We start from the raw sequence: 26972 nt of genomic DNA on the forward strand, positions 1-26972 counted from the left end.
ACTTTCAAAGTTACAATGTCTGTTGCCACCAGAAACAAAATCGATGACTGAGCTTTCAGATTTCTTTGCGGCTCTTTCTGTCCTTAGAATATATCCCACTAAGAACATACTCTCTCAAAATAATGTACTTTAAAGTCCCTTGAGATATTTCTTTTCTCAATGTTTCTTTCTTGAAATATGGTTATCTTCCTTTGTTTCAGTTTGTTTCTAAATTTTAGGGATCGGTTTCATTGTTTTTTCTTTAACTTTATTTTTGGATAACATTTACATGATTTCACAGTCAAAACTATACAATAAGCTATGTATTTGTATTTTATTTTGTAAGTTGCCTGTACATGTCTTTACTCATTTTCCTGTTGGAGTATGTGAATATTTCCTGTGGAATTTAAGGCATATTAACTCTGCAGTATACATTTTAAATGAACTTTTTTCCCTGTTGTTGGATTTTTAAAGTTATTTATAGTTTTTGACCTATATTGTAAAATTCCATGCAGTTAAATCTATTCATCATTTCCCTTGATATCTTCCCCTCAATTTTATGCTTAGAAACTCTCTTTGCATCATGAATACGTAAGTATAAATATTTACTTATTCTTTCCTCTTGTTGTTTACATTTTGACATTTGTCTCTTAAATAGATGTAGTATTTGTTTGGCTGCTGTCTAAAGCCCAGCTCTATGCATCTTATCTTGTGATTGTACAAGTCACTGCAGCTTTCAGTTGAGAGTAGCTCTAGCTTTTAATACTTGAGTATTACATCAGCTCTTGGAAGTTTTAGTGATACATCTTTTCTTTTTCATAGATATGGAGGTCTCAGCCGGTGAAGCTGGGAGTGACCTTTGAAGCGGCCATTCACTGTGACATTTCCCGAGGCATCTCTTACAGCTGGAGCTTGATGAAGGCTGATGGGGCTCCCGTAGCCCTTCCTCCTGGTGTGGACAGCCACAGACAAACCATTATCTTCCCAAGCTTCTTTCTGGAGTACGGGAACTACACTGCAGTAGCCAAGGTCAGGTAGCTGAGAGCAAATTCATCTTTTTAAATCTCCTTACTACTTGTACAATGAAACTGCTGTGGCACAAGAACATCTTAAATACTCATCATGTTCTATCCAAGAAAAGGAGGTTGTTAAAAAAAGAAAAGTGTGCATAGGATTTGAGAGAAGTGTTTCATCTCCTTGAGAGAACAATTTACATTTATGCACTGGCAAACCAATCAGTGGAAAACTACACTTAAAACTCCTTAGTTGTTTAAGAAACCTTCCGGCACACCTGTGTGACTAAGCCACTGTGCTGGTACTAGAGAAGTGAGATGAATAGCTGGCTCTGTCATCAAGGAGCTGTCTTAGTTTGCCGGGGATGCTATAACAAATACTACAGCCGGGCGGACTTAAACAGCAGAAATTTATGGTCTCACAGTTTTGGAGGCTAGAAGTCTAAAATCAAGGCTGAAAATGAGGGCACGGGTGTCTTCTGCAGGCAACAGGAAGACAGAAATGAAGGGAAGGAGAAGATAGAGTAAGATCAAGACTTCAGGATTAAATGCGTTGAGTTAGAAATTGAACTTGGATGCTCAGGTGGGGTGCTTATGCAGATATCTGATCTCATCCATCCCGTGCTGCATTTAGTGGCCAACACTCAAGATTTTTCAAAGCTCATTCCCATCATTGCCATTTCTTCCCCAGTTGAATTTCCTCCATCTTTATGGGTTTGGAGCATTCTCAGGAGTCTGCTGGAGCCGGAATAGCAGAGGAAGCAGAGACTGGAGATATAAAGAGCAGTTTTGATCAGATACTTGGGGGATAGTCCAGGAGAGAGCCAGAGGCATCCTTCTAGGAAAACTGAGAGGGACCAAGAGTGAGCCCTGGTCAAAATAATAGCAAGGGTCAGGGTGTATTTTTTCAAATTGCATCAAACTTTTTAAAGAATAATTTTGAATGCTGTGTTTATAAAATATTTTACTACACCTGAGTTTAAAAATACGTGTTGCACGTTTCATTCACATCTCTTAAATTCCGTAATAGATTCCGAGTCAGAAAGGATGATCTTAAAGAAAGACAACCTACACAAAATCTAACACAATGGAATAATTCACGGTTGACGGGAGGTTTGAAAACTGAAATACGCGCCCACGTATTTCAAGAGTTGGTTAAGGTGCTGTTCAGTCCACATACCTAGGAAAGCCCCAGCGCCGTGCGCTGAGACAGCCGTGCCCCAGGAACGCCGGGTTTCATGCACCCCAGGCGCCTGTGTCCAGTGGGCCCGAGGCGGGTGGGTCATCTGCTCGAGCCCGGCTGCAGGCTGGTGGCGGGGGCTGCGTGAGGCCGTCAGCTGCGGGCAGGGAGACGCACCGCTCGGTGCCCTTTCCAGCCCTGGGCGCGCCAGGCTCCAGCCGGCAACTGCTCTGCCCTTGGCCCCGCAGGTTCAGATCCAAGGCCGCGGCGTGTCCAGTGCCTACGCTGTGGGCATGGAGGTGCGGCCCCGGGCCCCGGTCAGCGTCATCTCAGAGGGCACGCACCTCTTCGTCTCCAAGACCCCCTCTTCCACCGTCATCCTCCGTGGGACCCAGTCCTACGACCCAGATCACCCCAGGACGACCCTCAGGTAGTGAGCTGGGGGCCGCCCTCGCTCCTCTCCCCACCGTCAGCCGCGGGTTCACCAGGGAGAAGCCAGTGGGACCCCTGGGGGCGTTCCTCGGCCCTGCGGACAGAAGCCCCCCTCAGCAGGGCGCCCCACAGAGGGGGAAGGGGCGCGGGCAAGGGGCCTCCCGGGGCGAGAGGGCGAGCAGAGAGGGGCCTGCCATGTCTGGGCGGCGTTGCTCAGCAGCAGGGGAGTCGGGGAGCTCTGCGGGGCAGAACAGGCTGGGGTCCTCTGTGGTTACAGGATCAGTCTCTCCCTAGGCTAGCAGGTGTTGGGTGCACTTTGACGGAGATGCAAAGGAGGCGAGGCACGAAGCGGATGAAAATATGCTTACTTGGAGAACAGCCGATGCGTAGGAGCTGGAGTTTGGCACTGGAAAACGCTGAGCTCATGGTCTTGTCCTGCTGTGAGAAATATGCGAGGTCAGGGTGGATTCCTGGAGGCCGTTTTGGCCCGTTTCTGTAGTGCTCCTCCTCTAAAGGCAGCCTTTGGAACCTCTGAGTGTTTGGTTTTAGAATTCTGCCAATAGAGTTAAACTAGTTTTTAAGTACACCAACTTGTAGCCGTTGAACCAATGTTTTATTTAGGATAAAAATATAGTGGAATTCAGGAAGGGGTGGAAGGAAAACATCAGCAGGTATATAAGCTGGTATTTTAAATTTAAAGTGTGATGTGTTTCAGGATGTGGGGTTTGACTCTGTTATGTCACTGTTGGACTTCTTGCTCTGTAAGGAGCTCCTCACTGACGGAGGCTTGATTCCCAGATCCACCACTTAGTGCCTCCTTCCCTGCCTCCGGCCCACCGCCCCTCTCTGTCTGCCTCCTGTCATTCCCGTTGCCACGTCTCACCCCTGTCGCCCATCCTTGGTGGGACCGCTGCTCAGTGGCTCCCTCTGCACAGTCCTTCCTGGTGCCAGCTGACAGCCCGCCACCATCCGCTCTTCCTCCAGTGCTCCTAATTAAAGCGGCTTCAGCCCTACGTGACGCCGCAGGCCCCCACCCTGCCCTGCTGTCTGTTTTCATGGAAACGTCCCCTTCTCCCATCATTATGAGCATTCTTTATTGTTTGCCCCACCCCACACACACACCCCGGGAATATTAACTCCATGAGGGAAAGTTCTCATTTGATAGTCTCCCAGCGTCGGCACGCCATAGGCATTCAGCGAATATTTATTTATTGAGTGAACAAAAGAACCCCCTTGCCTTCTCTACCGCTGAGCTTGTGAGCATCCTCCTCACACTTCAGGTGTGTGCTTTGATGTTTCCATGGTCCAGTGGGGTCGAGGGACGTGACCTCTTGAGCTTCCCAGCTCCACCCGATAGCCTGGCTCTTGCACAGAACCTGGACAAAGCACTGGCTGAGCACCTCCCTGTCCCCCCGGCCTAAGGCCTCTTGCTCGTCTTTGTACCCCCGACCCCCGGAGCACCCAGAGCACCCAGTGTGAGGCCTGAAAGCAAGAGCTCCGTGTCATCTTCTGAAACGGGCTTTCCAGCCGCATCCGACAGTGCCCCCGCTCGGCCCTGCAGGTGAGCTGGACCTGCCTTGCCACCCAGCAGGTGATGCCCGGAACGTTTCAGAGCTCCTTGGAGGTGGGCTCAGGAGACTCCAGCTGCTTACGGTCGAAGAAGGAAAATGGGTACACGCCGTGGCGGGCCAGTGACAGTCAGCGCTCAGGCGCCATCGCACAGGGCCTCGCTGCTGCAGGGGGGCACGGGCGCCCCGCAGGCGGCGCGGGTTTCCGCGGTAGCCTTTCTCTCACCAGGTGGGACTCAAGGCGGCTTGGCTCAGCCTGGCTGCGGTCGGGGCCTCCCGCTGTTGGAGGCTCGTGTCTTTGTCAAGTGAGGCAACTGTGATAATGCAGGAGGTTCTTGAGATTGGGAGGCGGGACACCTGGACTTCCTCTGCTGGCTCGGCCATTTACCACCTCTATGTCGGGGCAACTCCAGAGATTCCCCCACAATGCCCTTTTTTCCCCTAAAACTGGAATTTTCAAAAGCATGCATCCTGTCTGTGGCATAGGATTGTGAGGGTGAAATGCAGTGTTTGTGATGTGCTTTTGTGGACCATGGCTGTGTTACCCGGGCAGGGGCAGAGGTGTGAGCAGAAGGTATTGGCTGTCCCAGGGGATGGGAGATGGCGAGCAGGCACAGCAGGCAGATGCGCGCAGGGGTGCCGTGGCCGAGGGAAGGGAAATCACCGGGGCTGCAGACACAAGACCGCGCATTCATTCAGGGGGCCCTCGTGCGAGCACAGGCTGGAGCTGCGCCACGCCTGCCTCCAGCAGAGGCCGCTCCCGCCTTTGAACTTGCCACGTCAAAATGTAGTAGAATAAGGGAAGCGGCATGTCCTCCTGACCCAGGTACCCCCCGGGGGAGTCCCCTGAACGGGGTGTGCGGTGCCTTAGCCCAGAGGTGGCCTGAGGCCCCCCCGCCGGCTCCCCCCAGGTACTACTGGACCTGCGCTCCCGCCAGTGAGCCCGGCCGCCCCTGCTTCAAGCCTTCCCCGTCAAGCCACCTGGATGCCAGGGCTCCAGCCATCTCCTTTGCCACGGAAGATCTGAGCAGCAGCTACGACCAGTTCCTGGTGACGCTGACGGTTTCCAGCGGCGGCCGGAACTCTCCAGAAGCGCAGGCTTTCCTGTCCATCCGCTCTGACTCGGTGTTCAGGTACCGCCTCGCGTGCGTTCTCCAGGCTCAGCTCCCAGGTGCTTGCTCTGGCCAGCTCAGGCCCTGGCTGGAGTTTGGGGCAACAAAAGGAATGTGTTCTGTTTGGTAAAGGGTTTGGGGTGAAGCGTGACGGGTTTTAGCCCCATGGGGTGGCTAACAAGGAGGAAGGGAGGAGTCGTTCGGCAGGGCCTGGGGAAGCTTCAGGCCGACCTCGAGCAGGTGCGATGGGCAGAGCAGGGGCGGGCTGCCGGCCAATGGGGCAGGTGGGGAAGGCAGCATCCGGCACAGAAGGCTCAGGCGCTCTGGCCCATCCAGACCAGGGAGCCGCCCCCATGGCCAGCTCAAGGCAACGCTGCCTAGTCCCCAGGCAGGCATCTCAGGGCAGAGAAGCAACCGCAGCATAACATCAAGTGGGCGCCACTGTAGCATCTGAGACGGTGAGGGGCGGAGGGAGCTAAAAAACGCTGTGAACAAAAAACAAGGAGCCAAGGAAAAAAAATCCAGGAAGACAGAGGCCAGAAGCACCCAAGGGTCGTGTTGACACCCCCGATGCCAGACACAGGGCTTTGGGAGCCAGGAGTAGCGGCAGCTGCAGGGCGGGCTGCAGGTGCTTGTGGCCCCCTCTCCAGTGGGGGTTGGATGAGGGAGCGAAGGAGCCGAGTGGCCGGAGGCGAGCCCCACTGCCCGTCTGCCTTGGCCTCCACCCTCTGGCTGGGGCCCCAACCGAGCCCTGGACACAGCACTGTGCAATGCCAGAGTGCAGGCTGGGGGGCCCGTCGCCTCCTTCTGCAGGACTGGAGAAGGTCTCGCAGCCTCTCTGAACCTCGGTATCTTCTGATGGGCCGTTGCTCAGAGGGTGGCACTGGGATTCGATGACACGAATCTCAGGTCGCGCTCGCACGGCCCGCTCCTCCCATGAGTTCTCAGGGCCGTTGCCGCGATCCTGCTGCCGCGTTAACACGGGAATGACCCGAGGTGGGGCTTCTCCAAGGCAGGCGGCCCAAGGAGCCTCGCACTAGTTAAACCTCACACCTGATGTGCACGTTCCAGATTTGTCCACATTTCCTGGGTCAACTTCAAAGCCCTCTTTCTTAACTGGAATGAAGAACTTTCTCTTCAAGCCGCGTGTGAAGACTGTGCTGGAATATCCCATCTCTCCTATACCTGGGATCTCTTTGTAGTCAATGCAACTGAAAAGAGTAGCATAGAAGGTAAAAAGTATTTTTGCTTTATTGTTGACTGAGGACAATAATCGAAGTTATGCTGAGATTGAAAAAAAAAAAAAGGCAATTTGTTCCGACCTGGTGCATCTGGCCTCCACGGCTGATGCGCTGTGCATCCCTAATTCCTCTGGTCTCTACCCTCGCCGGTTATTGGGGTGGCAGCGGGAAATACACGAGCTCCAAATGCTGCTTCTCGTCCCGGTTTCTATGTGGGAAGCTGAACCCCTGTTCATTTACACAATCTTATGGTTTCAAAACACAGCAGGCTGCTTGAAGTGACGCGTGGCTTGAGCCGCCCTTCCGGGGGCAGCGTCCCTTCCGATGAGGCTGGCCGTCTGCTAGGAGAGGAGCGGGGAAGTCCTCAGTCCAGCCCAGCCTTCATGCTCTAGGCTTGGGGCTTTCAGCAGTTTGGAAGCCTTGATTGTCTTGAGCCCTTTTCCACAGCAGGGTGGGTGAACAGTGTTGAGGTTCTCTCCGCTTGCCCGCGCGGCTCCGACAAACACCGCACAGTGGGCTGGCTTAAACAACAGGCATTTATTTTTATTGGCTCACAATTTTGAGGCTACAAGAAGTCCAAAATAAAGACGTCAGCGAGACTCCTGTCCCCCAGAGCCTGTCGGTTCCGTGCTGGCCAGGGCCAGGCGTTCGGGTTCCGGGGCTGGAGTCCCTGCCTCGGGTCACGTGGCAGTGCCCTCTCCCCTCTGGCTTCTATGACCTCTGAGTTCTTTTTGTAAGGCTCCCAGCAGCCCAGATTAGGTCCCAGCCTCATTTACCTAAAAATAACATCCTCAAGAGGTCCCATTTAAGAGGGGCTCATCCGATAGGAACGTGGATTAAGATGAAAAATGTGTATTTTGGGGGGTAGATAACTCAATCTACCACGCTGGTGACAAACTCCGGGGCCTTTTGGTGTTGTGTGACACTTAGCTTTGAACCTGAAGCGAGATCAAGTTCTCATGTGGATGGACATGCTGCATTTTTGATAAGAGAGAACGTTCTGAACGGCAGACAGAAGAGCTTTTATTTCTGAGCCGGTTGGCTAGCTCTTGCAACAAATGCTATGCCAAGCCCTCGCTGCCCTTGCGCCCTTAGTTCTCTATCCATTCAGTGAGGCCACAAAAAGGCTTCTGTAAGCAGAGCCCTGAGAACAGCGGCTCTTGGTGGTTAGAGGGGCGTAAAGACATAGAGTTCGGTGATGTCTTTCTTGGCAAGACTGGGATTCCTAAATTCTTATCAGTAAATTGAATTTTTCTGAATCAAAGTCCATGCCAAATGTCTCAGGGGAGCTTGCAATGGAAATCCATCCAGGGGCTAAACATTCAGCAAAGCAAACGATTGCCCCTAGATTGGCGTGTCTTAGCCCTTTCTATCAAAGAAACTGACTCTCCTGTGGTAGGAAGTAATCGCTTACTCCACAGAGACGTCATTTATATGCCCATGGAAGGGTCTTCTTTGTTCCTGATCCTTTAAATTCTAAGAATGACATTTTTTAGAACTGTTACACTAGACACTTATTGAGAGGTAAGTGATGAGAAATTCCATATATACCTAAGGTTATTTCTAGAAATCAGCATTTCAGAAATGTTCGTGGGGCTTGGCAAGTCGAGTCTCAGGTTAGAATGGGCACGTGGCGCAAATCCCACGTAAAATGGTTGTGCCCCCCTGTAGTGGGGAGGACACAACTTATTTACTTACTGCATTTGCAGCCGACCCTTGGTCTACGGGCCCCCAGATGGAAACCACTGCCCATGGCTTTTGTCATGCATGTGTAGATTTTCAAATTTGTATCAGATTTACTTAAAACGGAGCACTCTTATATCATCTGTAGACTTTTTTTTACAAACCAAATGTTTAGGCTTTGGTTTTTGTTTTCTGGTTTTTGTTTTGGCCTCATTTTTAATCCGGTCAAACACGTGTTTAAGTTCCTTTTTGTAGATCGGTAGAGCTGCTGGACTTCTCAAGATTTGGTGCCGCGTTGGCGTTGTCACAGCTGGATGTGCTGCCCACAGAGCCCCACACGCCGGGCTCTGAGTTGACAGCCACACTAGCCCCAGGGGCGCCCCTCGGCCCTGCTGCCCATTCAGCCGGAAGGAGAAATTCCACGGGGTCCACAGCCGCGGCCCCCATCGCTGCCAGCGACACCTCAGCCCAGGAGGAGGCGTGGGAGGAAGCTCCAGTGTACCGCGAGTCAGGGGGCTCAGAAGCAGGATGGGTCACTAGCCCCCCAGAGAGGGCGAGGCCGCCAGGAAGCTCGTCCCCCCACAGCTCATCCACTGACCTCTCTGGTAATTGCCCCTGCTTGAGCATCTCCCCCTTTTATGGGACACCAGGGCTTCCTTATAAGGAGCAAAGAAAGCAGTTTTCTTATGCAGTCACATCAGCACAAGCCTTTAAATCAGAGAGCCCTGGGTTTGCACGCATGAGCACACGCACACACATGCTGGCTAATCACTGAGAGTCTCAGTTTCCTCTTCTCTAAACTGGGAAAATAAAAGTGCCTGCTGCAGTGGGCCCTGAGGCTCTGGTGCCCTCTCACGCTTGCAGTGTCTTGTTTAGCGTAAGCATTCAGTCAACATCAGCTCCCTTGCCCTTCTCGCTTTCCCTAATGATCAACTGGTCTACTTTACCACTGGCTTGAAACATTGAGGGACAAGTTCATTGGCAGTTAGAAAAGTTCTGCCCCAGGGTGACCGGTGCCCTCGCTATCCCTGCCCCAGGGACGCCTTTGATTTTGCTGCTCACTTTCAGGCTTGCTTTCCCTGTGGGCCTCGCAAATAGCTCTACACTGCAGAGCTCCGTGCCTGGGTCAGCTGGAAGGAGAGGACCTCTGTGGATTTCTCAGCCCTTGGGAGGGAAGGGCTGGTGGGACAGAAGCAGGGCAGACTTAGGTCCATTTCTCTCCTTCAAAGAGAAATCAGCAAGAAGTGTCCTTGAAATGTACAGTGAAAAACTCATTTGAACAGAGGACACAATTCTACGCCTGGAGTCAGAAGCGTTTGAACCTTGGTCCGCGCACTGTTAGCTCATTGCTGGGGAGAAGCGACAGCAGTGGCAGCTGCCTCTCCCAGCTGCTAGGATGATGAAGCGAAATACTGCGTGCGAGGGGATTTTGTACTGCAAAGCACTACCTGGGATCGACAGGGAAGCACACTGTCAGGAAAGTTGCTATTAATTGCATGGGATTCCGTGATTACAAAAGAATCATTATGATTTTGTCCTTCCATGTAGATTTCGAAGCTTACTATAGTGATATTCAAGAAGCAATACCGTCACAAGGGAGACAGCCAGGTGACTATGATTCTGTGGTGTTACCTCATTCCTGGAGACCCCCTGGGGTCCTTTGTCTCTTAAAAAAATCTGTCCTTCTTGCTCTTTTCTGAAACCAGATTACATCCGTGCTGCTGAGAGTTCCCTGGAGGCAAAGGCAAAAGTTTCAGCTCCTTGGCCTGACACAATTGGACCCAGACATATATTTCTAACCAAAGTACTTATGCCCTTCTCGTCCTCCATGCTTCCCAAACCCGAAACTACGCCCTCTCCCTCTTCCAGGTCTTGCCTCGCAGAGTTTTCTGTCCAAAATGCCTCCTTCAGCCTTCTTCCCAGCCTGTCTGCTGGGCGAGCGCCTCCGTCAAGGTCAGGGTCAGCCTCCCGCCTCTGGGACGCCTCCCTCCCTCTTTTCTTGCGACCACGCCTCACCCCACTGTCTTGGTCCTCCATTTTCGAAGCCTGTAGCACAACGTATTCGTCTGCTCCTTCTGCGTCGGTCTCTTCTTCCCCTCTGTGCCCACCCTGAGCTCTTGAAGGGAAGCCTCCCTGTCCAGTTCGTACGTGTATCCCCAGAGCTGCCTCAGCGCCTGGCCTCCTGGCGCTCGATGCGGATGTCAGCGAATGGATTTATGAACGGTCAGCGAATGAGTTACTCGTCTGATTCACTGCAGTGTTTTCTTTCTCGGTCGTGCTCACCTATCTCCAACTTCAGGCTTTCTTCAGGCCCCTCTGTGTTCCTTCCTGTTGACCACGTGCCTCTGGTTTAGGGGCTCACCATTACACTTTCCGTAGATGCTTGAGAAATAAAGTGGGATGAATTACGAACAAATCTGCTTTCACATCGCACTCATAATATTACTCTTCATGAGAATAAGTACATTTTAACCCCTCAACATGTACATTTTTTAAAAATTATCTTGTTTCAATGAACTTTATTTGAAGTCTTAAATTAGCCATCTCCTCCCAAGCAAGGTCTAACCATCATCTCTTGCCTAGACTCTGCCTTTTAACTTGTTTCTCTGCTTCTAGTCTCGCTCCCTACAATCAACTCACCACACGGCAGCCAGAGTAATTTCTGGAACACAAATAGATTCTCATTCCCCTGCTGCAGCCCTCCCAGGCTGGATCCTCCTTCCTCAAGGAGCTCATTCAAGTTCCTTTTCAGGACCAGTCCTCAGAGAAAGCCTCCCTGATCGAGCCCCCTAAAACGGGCCCCTTTCCACTCCTCTCTTGCTGTTTCCTGCTTCCTTTTCCTTCATGACATTTACCACTAACTGACTTTGTATTATTTATGGAAGCATCTTCTTGTCTAGTTTTCTGACCCCCTCACTGATAAGTTCCAGACAGTGGGGACTCCACTGATCTGGTTTACTGCTGTATCTCCAGTTCCTAGAATAGGACTGAGGGCTCAGTAGACCATAATAAATAATTGTTGAATAAATGGTTGATGGACGCAAGGAATACGCAGTTGTGCAACTAATTATATCATAGTCAAGTACATCTCTTGAATATGATTTCTTGGGTTATTTTAGATATGTGGTATCCAGCAATAGCAGAAATAGTTATTGCTATCAACTTTGAATCACGAATGCCTTAAATGATTATTAGGATATTTTTTTCTTGGTGGTCCATTGTCTTAGGGAACAAGATCAACCTTCCAGGATCAGAATCGAGTGAAAATGATGGCAGAAATCCCAGTGATGGGGACAACCTCATCGAGCCATTCAGATCCACTGACAGGCACTTGCCTTTGCTCATGGTTGACTGGTCCAAGTCCTTGATTAGCCAAGCTGCTTTTCAAGGCTACACTTCGGCAGGTATGAAACACCTGTTTGTATGCTGGAATTAGCAACTTTTTTTTCAGAAACTTTTTATCTTAAAGATAAGTTTTTGGAATCACTTCCAGTGATTACTTTGTTGTATCTTTCATGCTTTTTAAATTGAGTTTGTCCTTCTGTGGACAACAGGCTGTTTCTTTTACTGGAGGTAGAATTCATTTCTGTAGCCACCAGGAATTAGCAATTTGCAGATTGAAATGCCAGTTCCAGGTGTAAGGGAGAAGAGAGCCATTGCTGAGCTGAAGCATTTGCAAGGGCCAGGGAAGGGAGATTTATTCAGTGTGTCCAAACTCTTTGTTTACATACTTCTCTGTTACGGACATTTACAGTATGGATGAGCCATGTACACATATTGATCAAAATAAAGCTGTTCCTGAATTGCAGTTGACTTTTTAGCCCATTTTCCCACCGTAGATGTCATGATTTTTTTCATTTTGTTGGGTTGTCACCTTAGATTATGTCATACCTAAAAACTTCTCTGCGGAAGCTCTGGATTTAACCATGTTATTACATATTTCACCCGCACCCTTTCCTCTGAACATTTCAGGAAATACTGCTTAAATTTGTGGGTTAAAAAATTTGGCCTTGTTTGGATAATCAACATTGTGTTTTTTATCTTCCCTATTTTCAGGGTATTGGTGAATGGATTAGGATCAGCCTCCATTTCCTAAGGATTCCGAGTCACCAAATAATCAATCGCTACACCTAGACTTAAGTGTTTCTCCATAATCAAAGCCCAGCAAAGGCTTAAAAGTTGCCTCAAAATCCCTCAAACATATTTCATGGAGAAACCAAATTTATAAAATAGCCAAATTAAATATTGAGCCTCATTTTAAATATATAAAATATGTTCTCCTAGTATTCTTTTGTTGTTGAAGGTCATTCTCAGCTCTGCTTTTGTTGGGTGGGGAGAGACCTAGAGATAAGCTATTAGCTCTTTAAAGGAGGTCTGTAAATAAACAGAGTGGGATGTTTCCAAGGGAACAAGCACGTGTACCCAGTAACTCCTTTACCTTCACCAGTGTGGCTGAACCCTCTGGAGATCTAAGAACTTGTCTGACCTCTTTTTTTTTTTTTTTTTTAAGATTTGTTTTTATTTATTTCAGTCCAGCTGATGACAGTTTCCATGTAGACACTTCCTTCTTTTCTGTAGGGATCACAGAACAAATGGTGACAATAAAGCCATTTTCACTGAGAAGTGGAGAGACATACGTCATTCAGGCTTCTGTGGGTACGTGACGCTTCTGGTTGGGTTTGGTCCAGGGGAGGTGAGGGTTTTAGTTATATTCAGGAAATTAAAGTCACTTCTATCAAAGCCTATTGCTCCAGAGTTCAGGTTTTTCCTTTCTTTTCTGCTGTCGCTTTTTTTTTTTTTAAGATTTATTTATTTATTTAAACCCCCCCCCCCCCCCCCCCCCCCCGTTGTCTGTTCTTTGTGTCTATTTGCTGCGTCTTGTTTCTTTGTCCGCTTCTCGTCAGCAGCACGGGAAGTGTGGGCGGCGCCATTCCTGGGCAGGCTGCACTTTCTTTCGCGCTGGGCGGCTCTCCTTACAGGGCGCACTCCTTGTGCGTGGGGCTCCCCTACGTGGGGGACACCCCTGCGTGGCAGGGCACTCCTTGCGCTCATCAGCACTGCGCATGGGCCAGCTCCACACGGGTCAGGAGGCCCGGGGTTTGAACCGCGGACCTCCCATGTGGTAGACGGACGCCCTAACCACTGGGCCAAGTCCGTTTCCCTCTGCTGTCGCTTTCTGATCATTATTGCCTACTTATAACAGGGCAGGCTAAGGAGTTAACCAAAATTTACTCTTCCTTGTGGACTCAGGTGTTTGTCTAGAAGTGGGTATGCCAGAAATGTTTTTTTAAAACTTATTACATGTGTATTTTATTTATGCTGGACAACTGGATAAGTTGATTCCTCCCTGAAAACTTGTCAATAATTTCTGCATATGTAAAAAACCCAACAGAGTATTATTACCGTTGTTTTGTACAGTGAATATTCATTTAAATTTTCTCACATATTTATCCTTTTCCATGCTCTTCATTCCTTCTTGAATTTCCATGATTCAATCAGATATCCCTTTATTTCTGCTTCAAGAAATAATCCTTTATAATTTGTTTTTTTAGTACAAGTCTGCTGGGCAACAAATTGTCTCAATTTTTTGTCTGAAAGTATCTTCAATTCACCTTCATTTTTGAAGGATTTCTTTTTGCTGTGTTTGGAATTGTAGTTTGGCAGTTGTTTTTGTTCAGCACTTGGAAGAGGCCACTTCACTGTCAGCCTTCAGTCTTATTATTGCTTTTTGGAAGGAAATATGTCCTTCCCTCTCTGGTGGCTTTCAGATTTTCTCTTTGGTGTTGGTTTAGCAGCTTAACTCTGATGTACTTAAGTATGGTTTCCTTTATATGCATCTTGCTTGGGCTCATACCCCCTCTTGAATTTGTGGTTTAATGACTTTCATCAGTTTTTAAAAAGTCTCAGTTATTGTCTCTTCAGACATTACTTCTTTCCCATTCCCTCTTGCCTTTTTTGTGAGAGCACTCACACAAACCTTAAATCTTTTTACCATACCTGCATTTCCCTTCTTTTCTTTTCTTTGTACTTCATTCTTTTTCCTCTCCATGCTTCATTTGGAACATTTTCTATTGACATTTCTCAGTTTACCAGTCTTCTCAGCTGTGGACAATCTATTAAAACCATCTATTGAATTAATCAGTCATTGTAATTTTTGCATTTTAGAAGTTTCATTTGATACTTTTTCATGGTTTCCAGTGATCAGGTAGTTTTTTCCCAGTTATTTCATCTTTCTTTTCTTTTTTTTTCTTTTATTTCTTTTCTCTTCTCTTTTTTTTAGATGTCACGGGGTTTACAGAAATATATGTATGTAATAGAGTTCCCATATCCATCCTATTATTAACACCTTGTATAAGTGTGATATATTGGTTACACAGGATGACAGCACATTTTTATAATGGTACTATTAACTCTAGTCCATGGTTTACCTTAGGGTTTGCTGTTTGTGTTGTATAGTTTCATGGATTTTTAAAAATTCTAGTAAAATATAGAACCTAAAATTTTCCCTTTAACTACATACCAATATATAATTCAGTGCTGTTAATTACATTCACAATTGTTGCTATACCATCACCACCATCCATTACCAAAACCTTTCCATCATCCCAAAGAGAAACTCTGTACCCATTAAGCATTAACTCCCCATTCCCTATCCTCACCCTATCCCCTGGTAACCTATATTCTAGATTTTCTTATTCTAATTATTTCACATCAGTGAGATCATACAATATTTGTTCTTTTGTGTCTGGCTTATTTCACTCAACATGATGTCTACAAGGTTCATCTATGTTGTTGCATGTATCAGGATTTCCTTCCTTTTTATGGTTGAATAATGTTCCATTTTGTGTACATACCACATTTTGTTTATCCATTCATTGGGTTGCTTCCCTCTTTTGGCAATTGTGAATAAAGTTGCTATGAACATTGATGTGCAAATATCTGTTTGAGTCCCTGCTTTTGGTTCTAGATATTTTAGGATATACCTAGAAGTAGGATAGACAGTTTGTATGGTAATGCCATACTTAACTTTCTCAGGAATCACAGTGGCTACATTTTACTTTCCCCCCAACAATGAGTGAGTGTTCCTGTTTCTCCACATCCTTCCTACTCTTATTATTTTCTGGGGTGTTTGTTTTTTTTTATGTTTGTTTGTTTTTTTAATAGTTGCCATTCTAGTGGCTGTGGAATAGTATCTCATTGTGTTTGTTTTTATTGTATTTATGTACCAGGACCTTGTATATGGGAAGCTGGTGCTTAATGACAGAGCCACATCGGCTCCCTCTCATTGTGGTTTTCATTTACATTTCCCTAGTGGCTAAGGATGCTGGAAATTTTTTCATGTGCTCTTTTGACCATATGTTTACCTTCTTTGGAGAGATGTTTGTTCAAATCTTTTTCCCATTTTTAAATTAGGTTGTTTGCCTTTTATTGTTGAGTTGTTGGATTCCTTTATATATTCTGAATATTAAACCTTTATCAGATATGTGATTTCCAAATGTTTCCTCCATCCTTTAGGTTGTCTTTTTACTTTCATAATGAAGTCCTTTTATGCACAAAAGTTTTACATTTTTATGAAATCCCATTTATCTATTTTTTCTTCTGTTGCTTGTGCTTTGGGTATAAAGTCTAAGAAATATTTTCCTAACACAAATTCCTGAAAGTGCTTCCTTATGTTTCCTTCTGATAGTTTTATGGTTCTGGTGCCTGTGTTTGTGATCCATTTTGAGTTGATTTTTTTTTTTTTTAATTTGGGGTCCTGAAAAATATTTCTCATAAAAATGCTCCAAACAAAAAATGCTTTACAATGCTTTTACATTGTGACATGTTGGGCTATGCAGATTGCTTAGTGTACTTCTGCATGATTCTCTTAAATAAAGTAGAAAAACTGTAATGTTGTAGCCCTTTGGCTTTATTTTCTGGGATAAAAAAAAATGTATAGACATGCCTTTACATGGTCCTCTCGATGATGTCCTTTAAATAACTTACCAAATGGCTTTTTTCATGTGTCTCTTGATTATCATTATTCATCAATGTCCTGTCAGCCTTGATTAATTGGTTGAAAATTTCAAAGCAGAATAAGTAGCTTCGTGACTGCTTCCCCAATCCCTGAGAAACATAATTGCCACAGAAACATTTGATCCTTTCATCATAAATCTCTGGAAAGTAGTCATGTTTGTTCATTGTTAATAGAGCAAGGAGCAGTGTCATAGAGTGTCCATCCTTGTAAATAGGCTTCCACCCGTAAAGATATTTTCTGAAAATCACGGATATAAGTTAGGAAAAAAACAAAGAAGGAAAATGACACAGACCATTCTGCCGCAGTGGGGATCATGTGAAGCCCATAACCTTTGTCCTCAGGGTTCCAATGCCATATGTCAATATCAATGCCAAAACTGCCCTTATACGAAAGCGATGAGCAAATCAGCATGCTAAGTGCACTTACTCCACACCAGATAACCACCAGCAGTCTGATCCAGAAGACTTGTTTGCCATGAATTTGGGGCTGCATTTGGTAGGACAGGATGGTCTGAACAAACCTATATAATGAGCCCACACTGAGGGTGAGTACAGCTCCACTTACATGTGCAGCGAAAAGGGTTGTTTTCTGGATGTTTGCCACAGTCGAAAGTCCTAAGCAACTCAGTAATCCAAGCACGAGGCCAGCTTTGTTTAATTTGATGATACGACTTTCTTCAGGATTCAGAGCATGAACTTGCTTGTAACGAACTTAAGTGGTAGCAACACATAAAACAGCAGCGCTATTTAACATTGCCCCAAACTGTTATAGACCAGCGATATCGACCAGACTCAGGCTCTGAATAAAGTTCCAATTGAGAGCTTTATTAGCCGCGCTGCGACTGCCTCCTCCTACGCAGAGGGGAAAGCAGCCCTGAGTCATGGGGGGAGTTTGCTTATATAGGCTTTTAGGTTCAGGGCAGGGGGCAATATCTCAGCAAGCAAGCATGTACAGAAGCAGATGTTTGCAGTTAATCAAGCGCTGGGAATTCTATCAGGAGAGATAAGTGGTTGGGGAGTTTTTGTTATTTATAAGGGTCTGAGTCAAGTTGGTCTAGGGGCTAATGACATTTCTACAGGAGGCCTTGAGATAAGGTTTTACAGTCGAGCAAGCTTGTTACAGAAGCGAGATATATGCGGTTGGGGGCTGTGGAATTTTCCTCTCGGGTGGGGGTGGTCACAGGCTCCTACTTCTCCACATTCCCTACTTCTCTTTTGGAGAGATTCAAACCCTTGAATTTGAGTGCTCTCCAGTGTCCTGCATTGGCAAGCTTTGGTATGGGGTGTTCAGGATTAAGAGCTTAACAGTTTGCACTCTCTCTCAGATAAATCGAACTAAACAATTGATTATGAGTGGCCGCAGGTTAACAGCAATAATAGGAGGAGTAAGGGGCCCGAAAGGTCAGTGATAAGGGTTGTAAGCTATGGGGACTAATTAAATAAACTTTCATACCAATTTTTTGGTGGCTAACTGAGACTTTTCTCATTTTTTTAATCGTTTCCAGACTAAGTTTAAGCCTTCTTTAATGATGCCGGAGTGGTTAGCATAAAAGCAACAAGTTTTTCCTAAAGCTAAACAGAGGCCTCTTTTTATTTATTTATTTATTTATTTATTTTTATTGACTTTGTAATAATATTACATTAAAAATATATATATATGAGGTCCCATTGAACCCTACCACCCCCACCCCACCTCTCCCCCCCCCCCAGCAACACTCCCTCCCATCATCATGACACATCCATTGCATTTGGCAAGTACATCACAGAGGCCTCTTTGTTTGAGGAATAATAAGTCCAGTCCCCACCAGTTCAGGAGGACTAGCTCGGCTAAGGAATCAAGTGCCTCTTTTAAATGTGAAATTTGATACTCAAGGTTCTTGAGGTCCTGGGTAACTAGGGCTGACAAGTGGCTGACATCAGAGTGACTTTTTACAGAGTGACTTTTTACTGCAGTTGACCCAGCAATGCTCAGCCCAATTAGAAGGGGAACTAGGATTGGGGCCCTCTTGTACCAGTGGTGCTTAAGACTCGATGTTTCAAGATATTCTCTTTCAGTTTTTTCAGAGAAGTAATGTATGGTCACTATGCCTCAGTTTTTAACATTTCCCCCTTTTTGTTTTAATCGAGGTGACCGTGCCTGTCTTAGGTTGCCCTCCTTTGAGAGTCTTACCCATCATTGGCTGCCGGCCAAGCTCTTTGACTTGGGGAAGTTACTGAAGTGCTTTTGCTAGCACCAAATCACTTACATGTCCCATGGTTGTTTTTCTTTGCAATTTTTTCCAGAAACACTGTCCTGCACAGGTGAAAATTATGAGCAACAGAACAAACATGATCAGCCCTATTTTCAAAGCTGAGAGGAAACGCCGTGACCTCCACCAATTGACTGGGTTAAACCCTGCAATATATGAAATCATATCTGAGAAAATATTCTTATCATTGGCTACATGAATTTGATTTTGAGACCTTTTTTTATATTTTTCTTTGTAATTCCACCATTTCCAGAGAGATTCTACTTTCATGGCCAAACAAATGATTCCCAACTCTTTCTATACTATATCTGATGAATTACATGCAGAGTTATACAGAAAATTTCATTCCAATTACACTTCAATTTTTTTAACAAGTTTAAACTATACAACTGATCTTCAATATGCAAAACAGCCTATTCTAATTCATTAACTCAATTATTTAACTGTTTATCAATGTGATCTTGGCTATGCTATAAATCACGAGCATTTTATGCTAATCATGCCATGTATTGTTGAGTCTGTACTTTAACGTAAAGTTACCATAGCAGTAGCAGCAGCTGTAATGATTTTAATCAGTCTCAAAATGCTTATAATAAGCAGTCCAATAAAGCGTTTAGTCCGTTTTAAGAATTCTTGTACTATATGTAGCAATAACTGACTTTCAGGAGACGACTGCCAAATCCGCATCATTCTCACAGGTATCCAGATGCCTTTTCTTTTTCTGGTTATCGTTACTGTTTCTCCATCCTGCAACACACTTTCTGGTAGACATGTATACAAGGCACCATTTTCATAAAACAATGAGTTATTCTTAATAGTTACTTTACAAGTCATGAAAATACATGGATCTTTAACACAGGCTTTAAAATGATATGTTTAAGGGTTAAATACTGTTCTGTTTTATTTATATTTTTCAGCCATTCGTACGGAGGGGTAATTCTAAGAAATATTTTCCACAAACTCTTTTGCAGGTCATGATTATGAGTACTGTTAGTTCAGGGGTCCGTATTTACCTTTCTTTGCAATGTTAACAGTTCCTGCTACAATAGCATAAGGAGAGAGCACACAGGCCCAAAGCCCACAGGCAGACACAAGCTGCAAGCTCACAGTTCCAGAATCTGCAAAGCCGATGTGATGCATGGCAGCAAGTGCCACAGGTTATCTGAGGGCTCATCCTTCTCAAGAGCAGGAGGGACTCGACCTTAGTTATTGGCGTTGGCGAGTAACAGGCAGCTAGAACTGCTGGGCTAGGCACCACAAGGTTTGGTACTCACGATGCCTGTTCTTTTTCAGTGGAGCCACCCTGCCTTTTTCCAGGTTTCAGCGGTAGGGCCCTGGATCTTTATAAAGGCATCTGCGTTAACAGTTTTAAAAGGGATGTTAGTGGGGTGGGCAGGGACATGACAGACAGTCACCCGTTACTACTAGCAGGCATCCCAGATGTTCCCTTATAGATTTTAGGGTGATTTACAACAGTTTACTATTTCTGTCTTGCTTTTGGTACCTGCGATCCACCCCTGGATAGGGATGGCAGTTTTCAGAGTGACCAGACACTATTGGGTTAAATCTTTCACTTTTAGCAGGACCTCTTATGCTGCACATAATTGCTTTTTTACATTGTACTTTTGGCTTCTTTCTAGAATTGTGATTAAAACCCAAGGGGTTCTTGTTTAGAATTTTGCCTTTGCCACAAACTCCACTCAAACCAAATATTGGTGCTTGCTACATTTAATTCATAGGCTAAGTTAATGTCTACAATTTACTTTCTTTCTGTCATTTAAAGCAGCTTGCTGGAGGTTTTCCCGCTTTTATGAAGGATTTTTTCCCAATTAATACAAACAACAGCTTCAATATTTGAGCTTCATGAGGAATGAAAGATTTTTAGTATTTTACTAATATTACAAATTCTATTAACATAAGAAAACATTGTACTTTATTAATTACAGCAGAAAGTATAGTTTTATTTTACTCAACCAAACAACACTTAAGAATCTGATAGAGCAGCAGGTACTTTGCAGCTTGTTCTAATTGTTTGCGTAGTTTAGGCTTTTAAGATAAGATATTACTCTCTCTGATGTTTCCTTTAATTTTGAAAAAAGGATTACTGGTTAGTAACATTATCAGTAGGGTTTTAGCCACAGATTTTTTTCTACACAGCCAGATTATTATTACCATGCCAGGAGAGATGGTTGGGTTATGCACATAGCCCCAAAAAGCACTGCAAAAGTTCATTGTTGAGTTTTTTCACAGATAGTGGAATGCAGGCTGGCTTGACCTGTCCAAGAAGACACTAAAGAAAGTTTTAGCAAGTTTTAAAACAAAGTGATAGCGATACAGCCAGACATTAACTTTTTTGCAACAAACTAGCAATATTTGGACTGCTGCATACTACTGTGTTGTTATTTTAATTTATGGTAAGAGGTTCTTTCTGTGACACATATTTTTTTATAATAATTAAAGCCATAATTAACCACATTGTACTTCTGTTTAATATTATGCTGAAATATTGGTAAATTTATACACTCTTAAGTATTCATTTGAACCTTTTACTCATACAACTTTAACAGAGGGTTGAAGGGAAAAAAAACCTGTTAATTTTATAACACTTTTAAACACCTTTCATTTGGCTTATAACATATTAAATGAACTCAGGTATTACTTTAATTTTTCTTTTAAGGTAAAAGAACAAATCTCTTGCAATTAGTTTGAAATAAAAAGCTACTTTTCAGGATTTGATTTTGAGAAAGCAGGTTTGAACATTATGTTCCTTTAAAAGAGATAAGACCTTTTCTTCTTCAAACACTGAGGAAATGATGAGGTTAAAGCACAAGAAGCTATTTTGATAAAACAGATTTTCTTTGTATACTGATTATTCAGAAAACTTTTACCAAAGCAGATTAATGACTTGAGAGATTTTGAGAAAGAACAAAATTTTCAACCTTGCATCAGTATACTACTCGATACTAAACTCTTCAAAACTCTACGGACAGACCCACCAAATTTCACTCAACCTTAATTACAAAAATTCCCTTTCACAAACTTTCTACACTTTCAGCATTCATCCAGGCTTTGTCCCACACTTTACTGTTCCCAATAATCAATCATCTCATTTCAGGACAAAATCTCCTTCCATTTCCCCAGCAACAAAAACACATTCCACACATCCCACATACACAAGTTACCAGGCAAACCTCTTATAACATATAATTACCATTTACATTAAACTTTTCTTCACTTTAAACTTAGTAGCATGCAATACCAAAAACAGTTTCCCAGAAGCAAGTTGGCAGGGGAGGCTGGCCGCCGACAAGCCCTCCTGTTATAAAATTACCTTTTATTATTATTATTAATTCAGTTTTTGTTTAATAGTGACTTTCTGGATTTAGCCATTTAAACACTTTAATTTAAACAATACTTTGTTAAACTTCTTATAATTATTTATAACTATATAGACTATAATTATACTACTTTTGTTGTAGAATTTGAGAGAGGTTCAATTATTTGCGTACAGAAAGGCCAGGACTCAGGAATGATTTTGAGAAGGAAAAATCGTTCACTGATGGCTGGCCGGACTCGAGTGCTTTCTGTTTCAAACATGAGCCCCGAACAAGATTTTAAGTTCTTTTTATACAGGGTGGGGAGTTAAATAGTGCTTTTAATCAAAGAAAACTACTTTCTTTGTTAGTTAAGTCTTTGCCTGAGTACCTGGTAGGTTTTGAATTAACGTATTGCTCACACTTCAGGTGAGCTTGAATTAGCATCTTGCCCACATTCCGTCTGGATGCAACTTTGAATACACATTCAGTCTTACATCTTTTCTGAACAATTCAAAGCCCATATTACTGAACTGGATTTCTAGAGACTAGGCACACTTGGATATAGAATTAGATGATTTTGAATTTATGCACAGGCTATATTATATTTTTCATTTGAGGCCAAGTCCAAGTTCCCTTAAGTTTTGGCATTACCACCATCAGAGTCTCCCTGGACTGACTGGCATGTGTATAGAGTTTGCATTGCTCAATGGCCTCCTGGGACCGGAGTCATTGCCGTGGTCACCAAGGGCAGGACTGCAGCCTCTTACACCACACCCACAAGTCAGGACAGGCAGTTCAGGTTAAGGTTATCTCTCAGGAGACAAAGAGCCTCCCACCCATAGCCCACATCACCTTAAGACAAATTTTATTTTCACAGAACACATTTTCTTGCTTAAAATTACCACAATATCTTCTACAATTCACCATATGCATTTAAGTTTCATGAGTTTATAAAAATTAGCCATCCTATTTTAGGGCAAAACACACCTTTTTGAAAAACTTATTAAATTTCAGTTAGCATTTCCACAAATTTTTAACTTTCTTTAATATTCATTTTTACATCCTTCATTTTATTCTGTGAGGGAAAATAAACTATTCATTTTAATTTAGGCAAGAACAATTTTTTAATGAAAATGCACAGGAATTTTGTTAAAACTTACAATTTTTGCCATTGTGGAAATCCCATTAACATTCAAACTTATGTATTAATATAAGCGCTTATTTAATATTTGGCCATTTGAATAGAGCTCTCCTAAAAATCTTTATTCATTAATTTATATCACCATCCAGAGGTATCAAAATACACACTGACATTGAACAAACAGATAAATACAAAACGATTACAACACACTAGCAGAAACACACAGTTTACAATTGACTCATAATTTTTCACAAATTACACAGAACAGAAATACAAAAAGACAAACAATTAAGACAGACGAAGAGACAAACCAGACAGCCTGAACGGAAGTCAAGAGCGACCTCTCGCTCTGACCGGTGGGTGGGATCCATCTGCTGCGTCCAGCAGATCCACTTCCCCACAATTCACAGACTGTACAGAGGTTTTCCAGAAAACAGACTTACTGAAGGACATCCCATTTGCTGATCCTGGGCCCAGGAACTCCTGACGCTCTCCAGATAGAATTTAGGTGGAGACAATTTCCAGGGCTGGGAAGCATCTGGGCGGAGGAACGTCTCTCTGAGGCCTTCCCCTAGACCGCCGGTCCATCCCCGGAACGTACCCATCTCCCTGAGTCTGAGGAGATCAACCCTGCTGGAGTGGGGGATCTTGTCGATCAATCTCGCTGGGGCCTCCAGATGTTACAGACCAGCGATATCGACCAGACTCAGACTCTGAATAAAGTTCCAATTGAGAGCTTTATTAGCTGCGCAGTGACTGCCTCTCCTGCGCAGAGGGGAGAGCAGCCCCGAGTCACAGGGGGAGTTTGCTTATACAGGCTTTTAGGTTCAGGGGGGCAACAGCTCAGCAAGCAAGCACGTACAGAAGCAGGTGTTTGCGGTTAATCGAGCGCTGGGAATTCTATCAGGGGAGACAAGCGGTTGGGGAGCTTTTGTTATTTAGAAGGGCCTGAGTCAGGTTGGTCTAGGGGCTGACGACACTTTCTACAGGAGGTCTTGAGATAAGGTTTTACGGTCGAGCAAGCTTGTTACAGAAGCGAGATATATGCGGTTGGGGGCTGTGGAATTTCCTCTCGGGTGGGGGTGGTCACAGGCTCCTACTTCTCCACAAAACAAGCATCTCTCTGGAGCTGCTGCACCAGTGTCACATGGTGGAGGGTTATTGCAGTAATGCATGAAAAGATAAAAGCAGCAGCCGTCCAAGTCACAAGGCTGGAGGGAGGAAGCTGAGGCCTTGCAGAAACTACGCCATCTCGAACAGGTCTTCTGAGCAAAAGTGCTCTTGCATCAGCACCTATCTTGTATGCTTGCATGAATCAGAACTTCCGTTATAATTTCTAAGTTTCACAGATGTTTAAATGCCACCGATGAAGACCAATTCCTCATGCTGTCTCCCCTTCCGGTGACTTGCCTGGGCGACGGGCCAGCGCGGCCACGAGCTCTGGAGCCTGCCCGCAGGCTGGGGAAGGGGAGGGGGCCTGGGGCGCGCTCCCGAGGGCGCGGCCAGCCCCGGGCACGCGCGCCCCCGCCCGAGGCGCGCGCCTTCCGACTCTGTCTCTCTTTACAGCAGCTGTTAAGTGTCGGATGATTTTTATATATGGTGTGAGATCGGGTCCACTTCCACTCTTTTGGATATGGACTTCCGGTTTTCCCAGCACCATTTGTTGAAGAGACGATTCTTTACCAATTGAGTGACCTTGCCTCCTTTTCAAAAATCATTTGGCCATAAATGTGAGGGTTGCTCTCTGAACTCTCTATTTAGTTCTATTTGTCTATATATCTATCCTTGTGCTAGTACCTTGCTGTTGTGATTACCGTGCCTTTATAATAAGTTTTAAGATTTGGGAGTGTGAGTCCTCCAACTTCGTTTTTCTTTTTCAAGATGTTTTTGGCTATTTGGGTCCCATTTTCCTTCCCTATAAATCTGATGCTTGGCTTTTCCATTTCTGCAAAGGTGGTCATTGGAATTTTAACTCTGTAAATCACTTTGGGTAGAACTGATATTTTAACAATATATAGTCTTCTAATCCATAAGCACGGAATGTAGTTCCGTTTAATTAGATCTTCTTTGATTTATTTTAGCACTGTTTTTACATTTTCTGTGAATAAGTCCTTTACATCCCTTGTTGGATTTATTCCTAGATATTCGATTCTTTGAGTTGCTAGTGTAAATGGATTCTTTTTCTTTCCCCTGTGGTTATTTCAGCTGTAATGCCCATTCATTTTCTCCAAGTCCCTTCTTGATTCAGCATCATTTCTTACAGCCCAATTCTCACAAATGTGACTTCCTTTGTGGACATTTTTCTAGATCAGCTGGGCAGAATTAGCCACTCTTTCCTCTTGGACTTTACTATTGCTATAGTACCTGTCTTCCATGGGACTATTAAATAAGACAGTATGTGGACAGTATCTCCTGTGGCATCTGGTATTGTGGCAGAGGATCCACAAATGGTGCCTGCTTTCCCGTGGTGAGCATCGCCAACATCATCATCATCATCAAAATTTTTAAACACATTGGCACATGAAACTTACAGTTTTAATTTAGATTAAGAAGAAGACATTAAATGTAAGAAAAATCTGTAAAGATTTTGTAAATATAGGAATAATCATTATAGGGTGATCAATAATAACAGAAAATGAGACATAAAAAGTCTTGGACCATTGGGGAATATGAGTTATGTCTATTAGGGTGTATCTAGTGGAATGTTATGCATCTATTTAAAATAATGATTTTGAAACTATACAGCAAAAAGAAAAATATTTATGTTATTAACAGTTAACGAAAGCAAAACAGAAAATTGTATCAGTATTATAAATTCAACTAATCAACTAAAATACTTAGTGTGTGTTCATGAATAAGACTTTAAGAGAAACCAGGAAAACAGAGAAAGTTGGATTTCACGGAGTGATATGTTCATTAGCATTTTCTTTTCCTTAGAATTGGATTTCTCTCAGGATGGTTGCTATCTAATTACCCTGTAGAGGGCACCACATGGGAAGGGAATTGGTCTGTCTGGTCTACCTCTATCTTCCCAGGGCCTAGGATTGTTATAGTTACACAGAGTAATCGCCCAACAAATGAATTATAATGAACGCTTTATGGCAGTTGTTCTCAAACCCCAGCTTATATCAGAATCACCTAGCAGGGCTTGCTAAAATGCACTCTGCTGGGCCCTTCCCAGTGTTTCAGATTCAGGAGGTCTGATATAAGGCCTGGAAATGTACATTTTAACTATTAATAGTCCCCAGGTAATGCTGATGCTGCTGGTCTAGGGACCACACTTTGAGAATCACTGCTGTAAGGTCTGTGTCATAAAAGTTTAATTCTATGCTTATTGTAATTCTCTATACTGGGTTTAATCTCCATCTAACCATTTTTTCCTTTAGCCTCAAAACACAGCTTGCTAGGTAAAGCTCAGCTGTATCTGACAGTCAACAAAGTTCCACAAGATGTGACCTGTCAGGTGCAGCCCCATCGTGGCTACGAGGCTCACACACTCTTCAGTGTTTTCTGCATGGCAGGAAAGCCGGTATGTATCGATAAATCCTGTGTTGATTTGATAGACAGAAGACAGTTGGCACTCTTGAAAGTTATGGCATGCTCTTGGCATAAAATTCTGTAGAAATGCAAGTATCTTCCTTCCCCATCTGTGAAGGAATTTGGCTTAAAGTTTAATATTGGAAAGTTGTTGAAGCATAAACAGCGCCACCTCCTCCCTTATGCCCCATCCCACTCATAAAGTGTTCCACAATGGCTCCCAGTTCAGAAGAGGCACTGTCTGAGAGGTAGGCAAGCATGAGCAGGGTCCAGTGCATGGCAGCAGGAAAAGAGTGATATCTGTGAGGAACAGGGAGAAGAAGGCGGGTACCTACTCACCAGGATGCATCACTAGGAACTCAGAGCCTCTGCAGGAAGGTCAGAATAGGGGCTCTTTAATTAATGCGGTGACAGCGAAGCAGGACGACGCACAGAAGACAGGCCAGCTGACGAGGCGTGAGTTCAATCTCCACCTCTAAATACACACTCTAAAGCCTCACTCTC

The 26972-nt window shown here is 44.4% G+C and overlaps 1 protein-coding gene and 1 pseudogene across 1 annotated transcript in view; one reads left to right on the forward strand and one right to left on the reverse strand.

Annotated features, from left to right (window-relative positions):
• Positions 1–26972, forward strand: part of PKD1L1 (polycystin 1 like 1, transient receptor potential channel interacting) — a 166191-nt gene that overhangs the window by 34458 nt on the left and 104761 nt on the right. The window contains 8 exon segments of the mRNA XM_071215041.1: positions 802–1008; positions 2421–2602; positions 5084–5305; positions 6356–6543; positions 10078–10161; positions 11436–11612; positions 12787–12864; positions 26318–26460. Coding sequence (XP_071071142.1) covers positions 802–1008; positions 2421–2602; positions 5084–5305; positions 6356–6543; positions 10078–10161; positions 11436–11612; positions 12787–12864; positions 26318–26460 — 1281 coding nt within the window.
• Positions 16355–24182, reverse strand: LOC111762183 (DNA damage-regulated autophagy modulator protein 2-like; annotated as a pseudogene).

This window comes from Dasypus novemcinctus, chromosome 5 (assembly GCF_030445035.2).
Source record: "Dasypus novemcinctus isolate mDasNov1 chromosome 5, mDasNov1.1.hap2, whole genome shotgun sequence".
Taxonomy (NCBI): domain Eukaryota; kingdom Metazoa; phylum Chordata; class Mammalia; order Cingulata; family Dasypodidae; genus Dasypus; species Dasypus novemcinctus.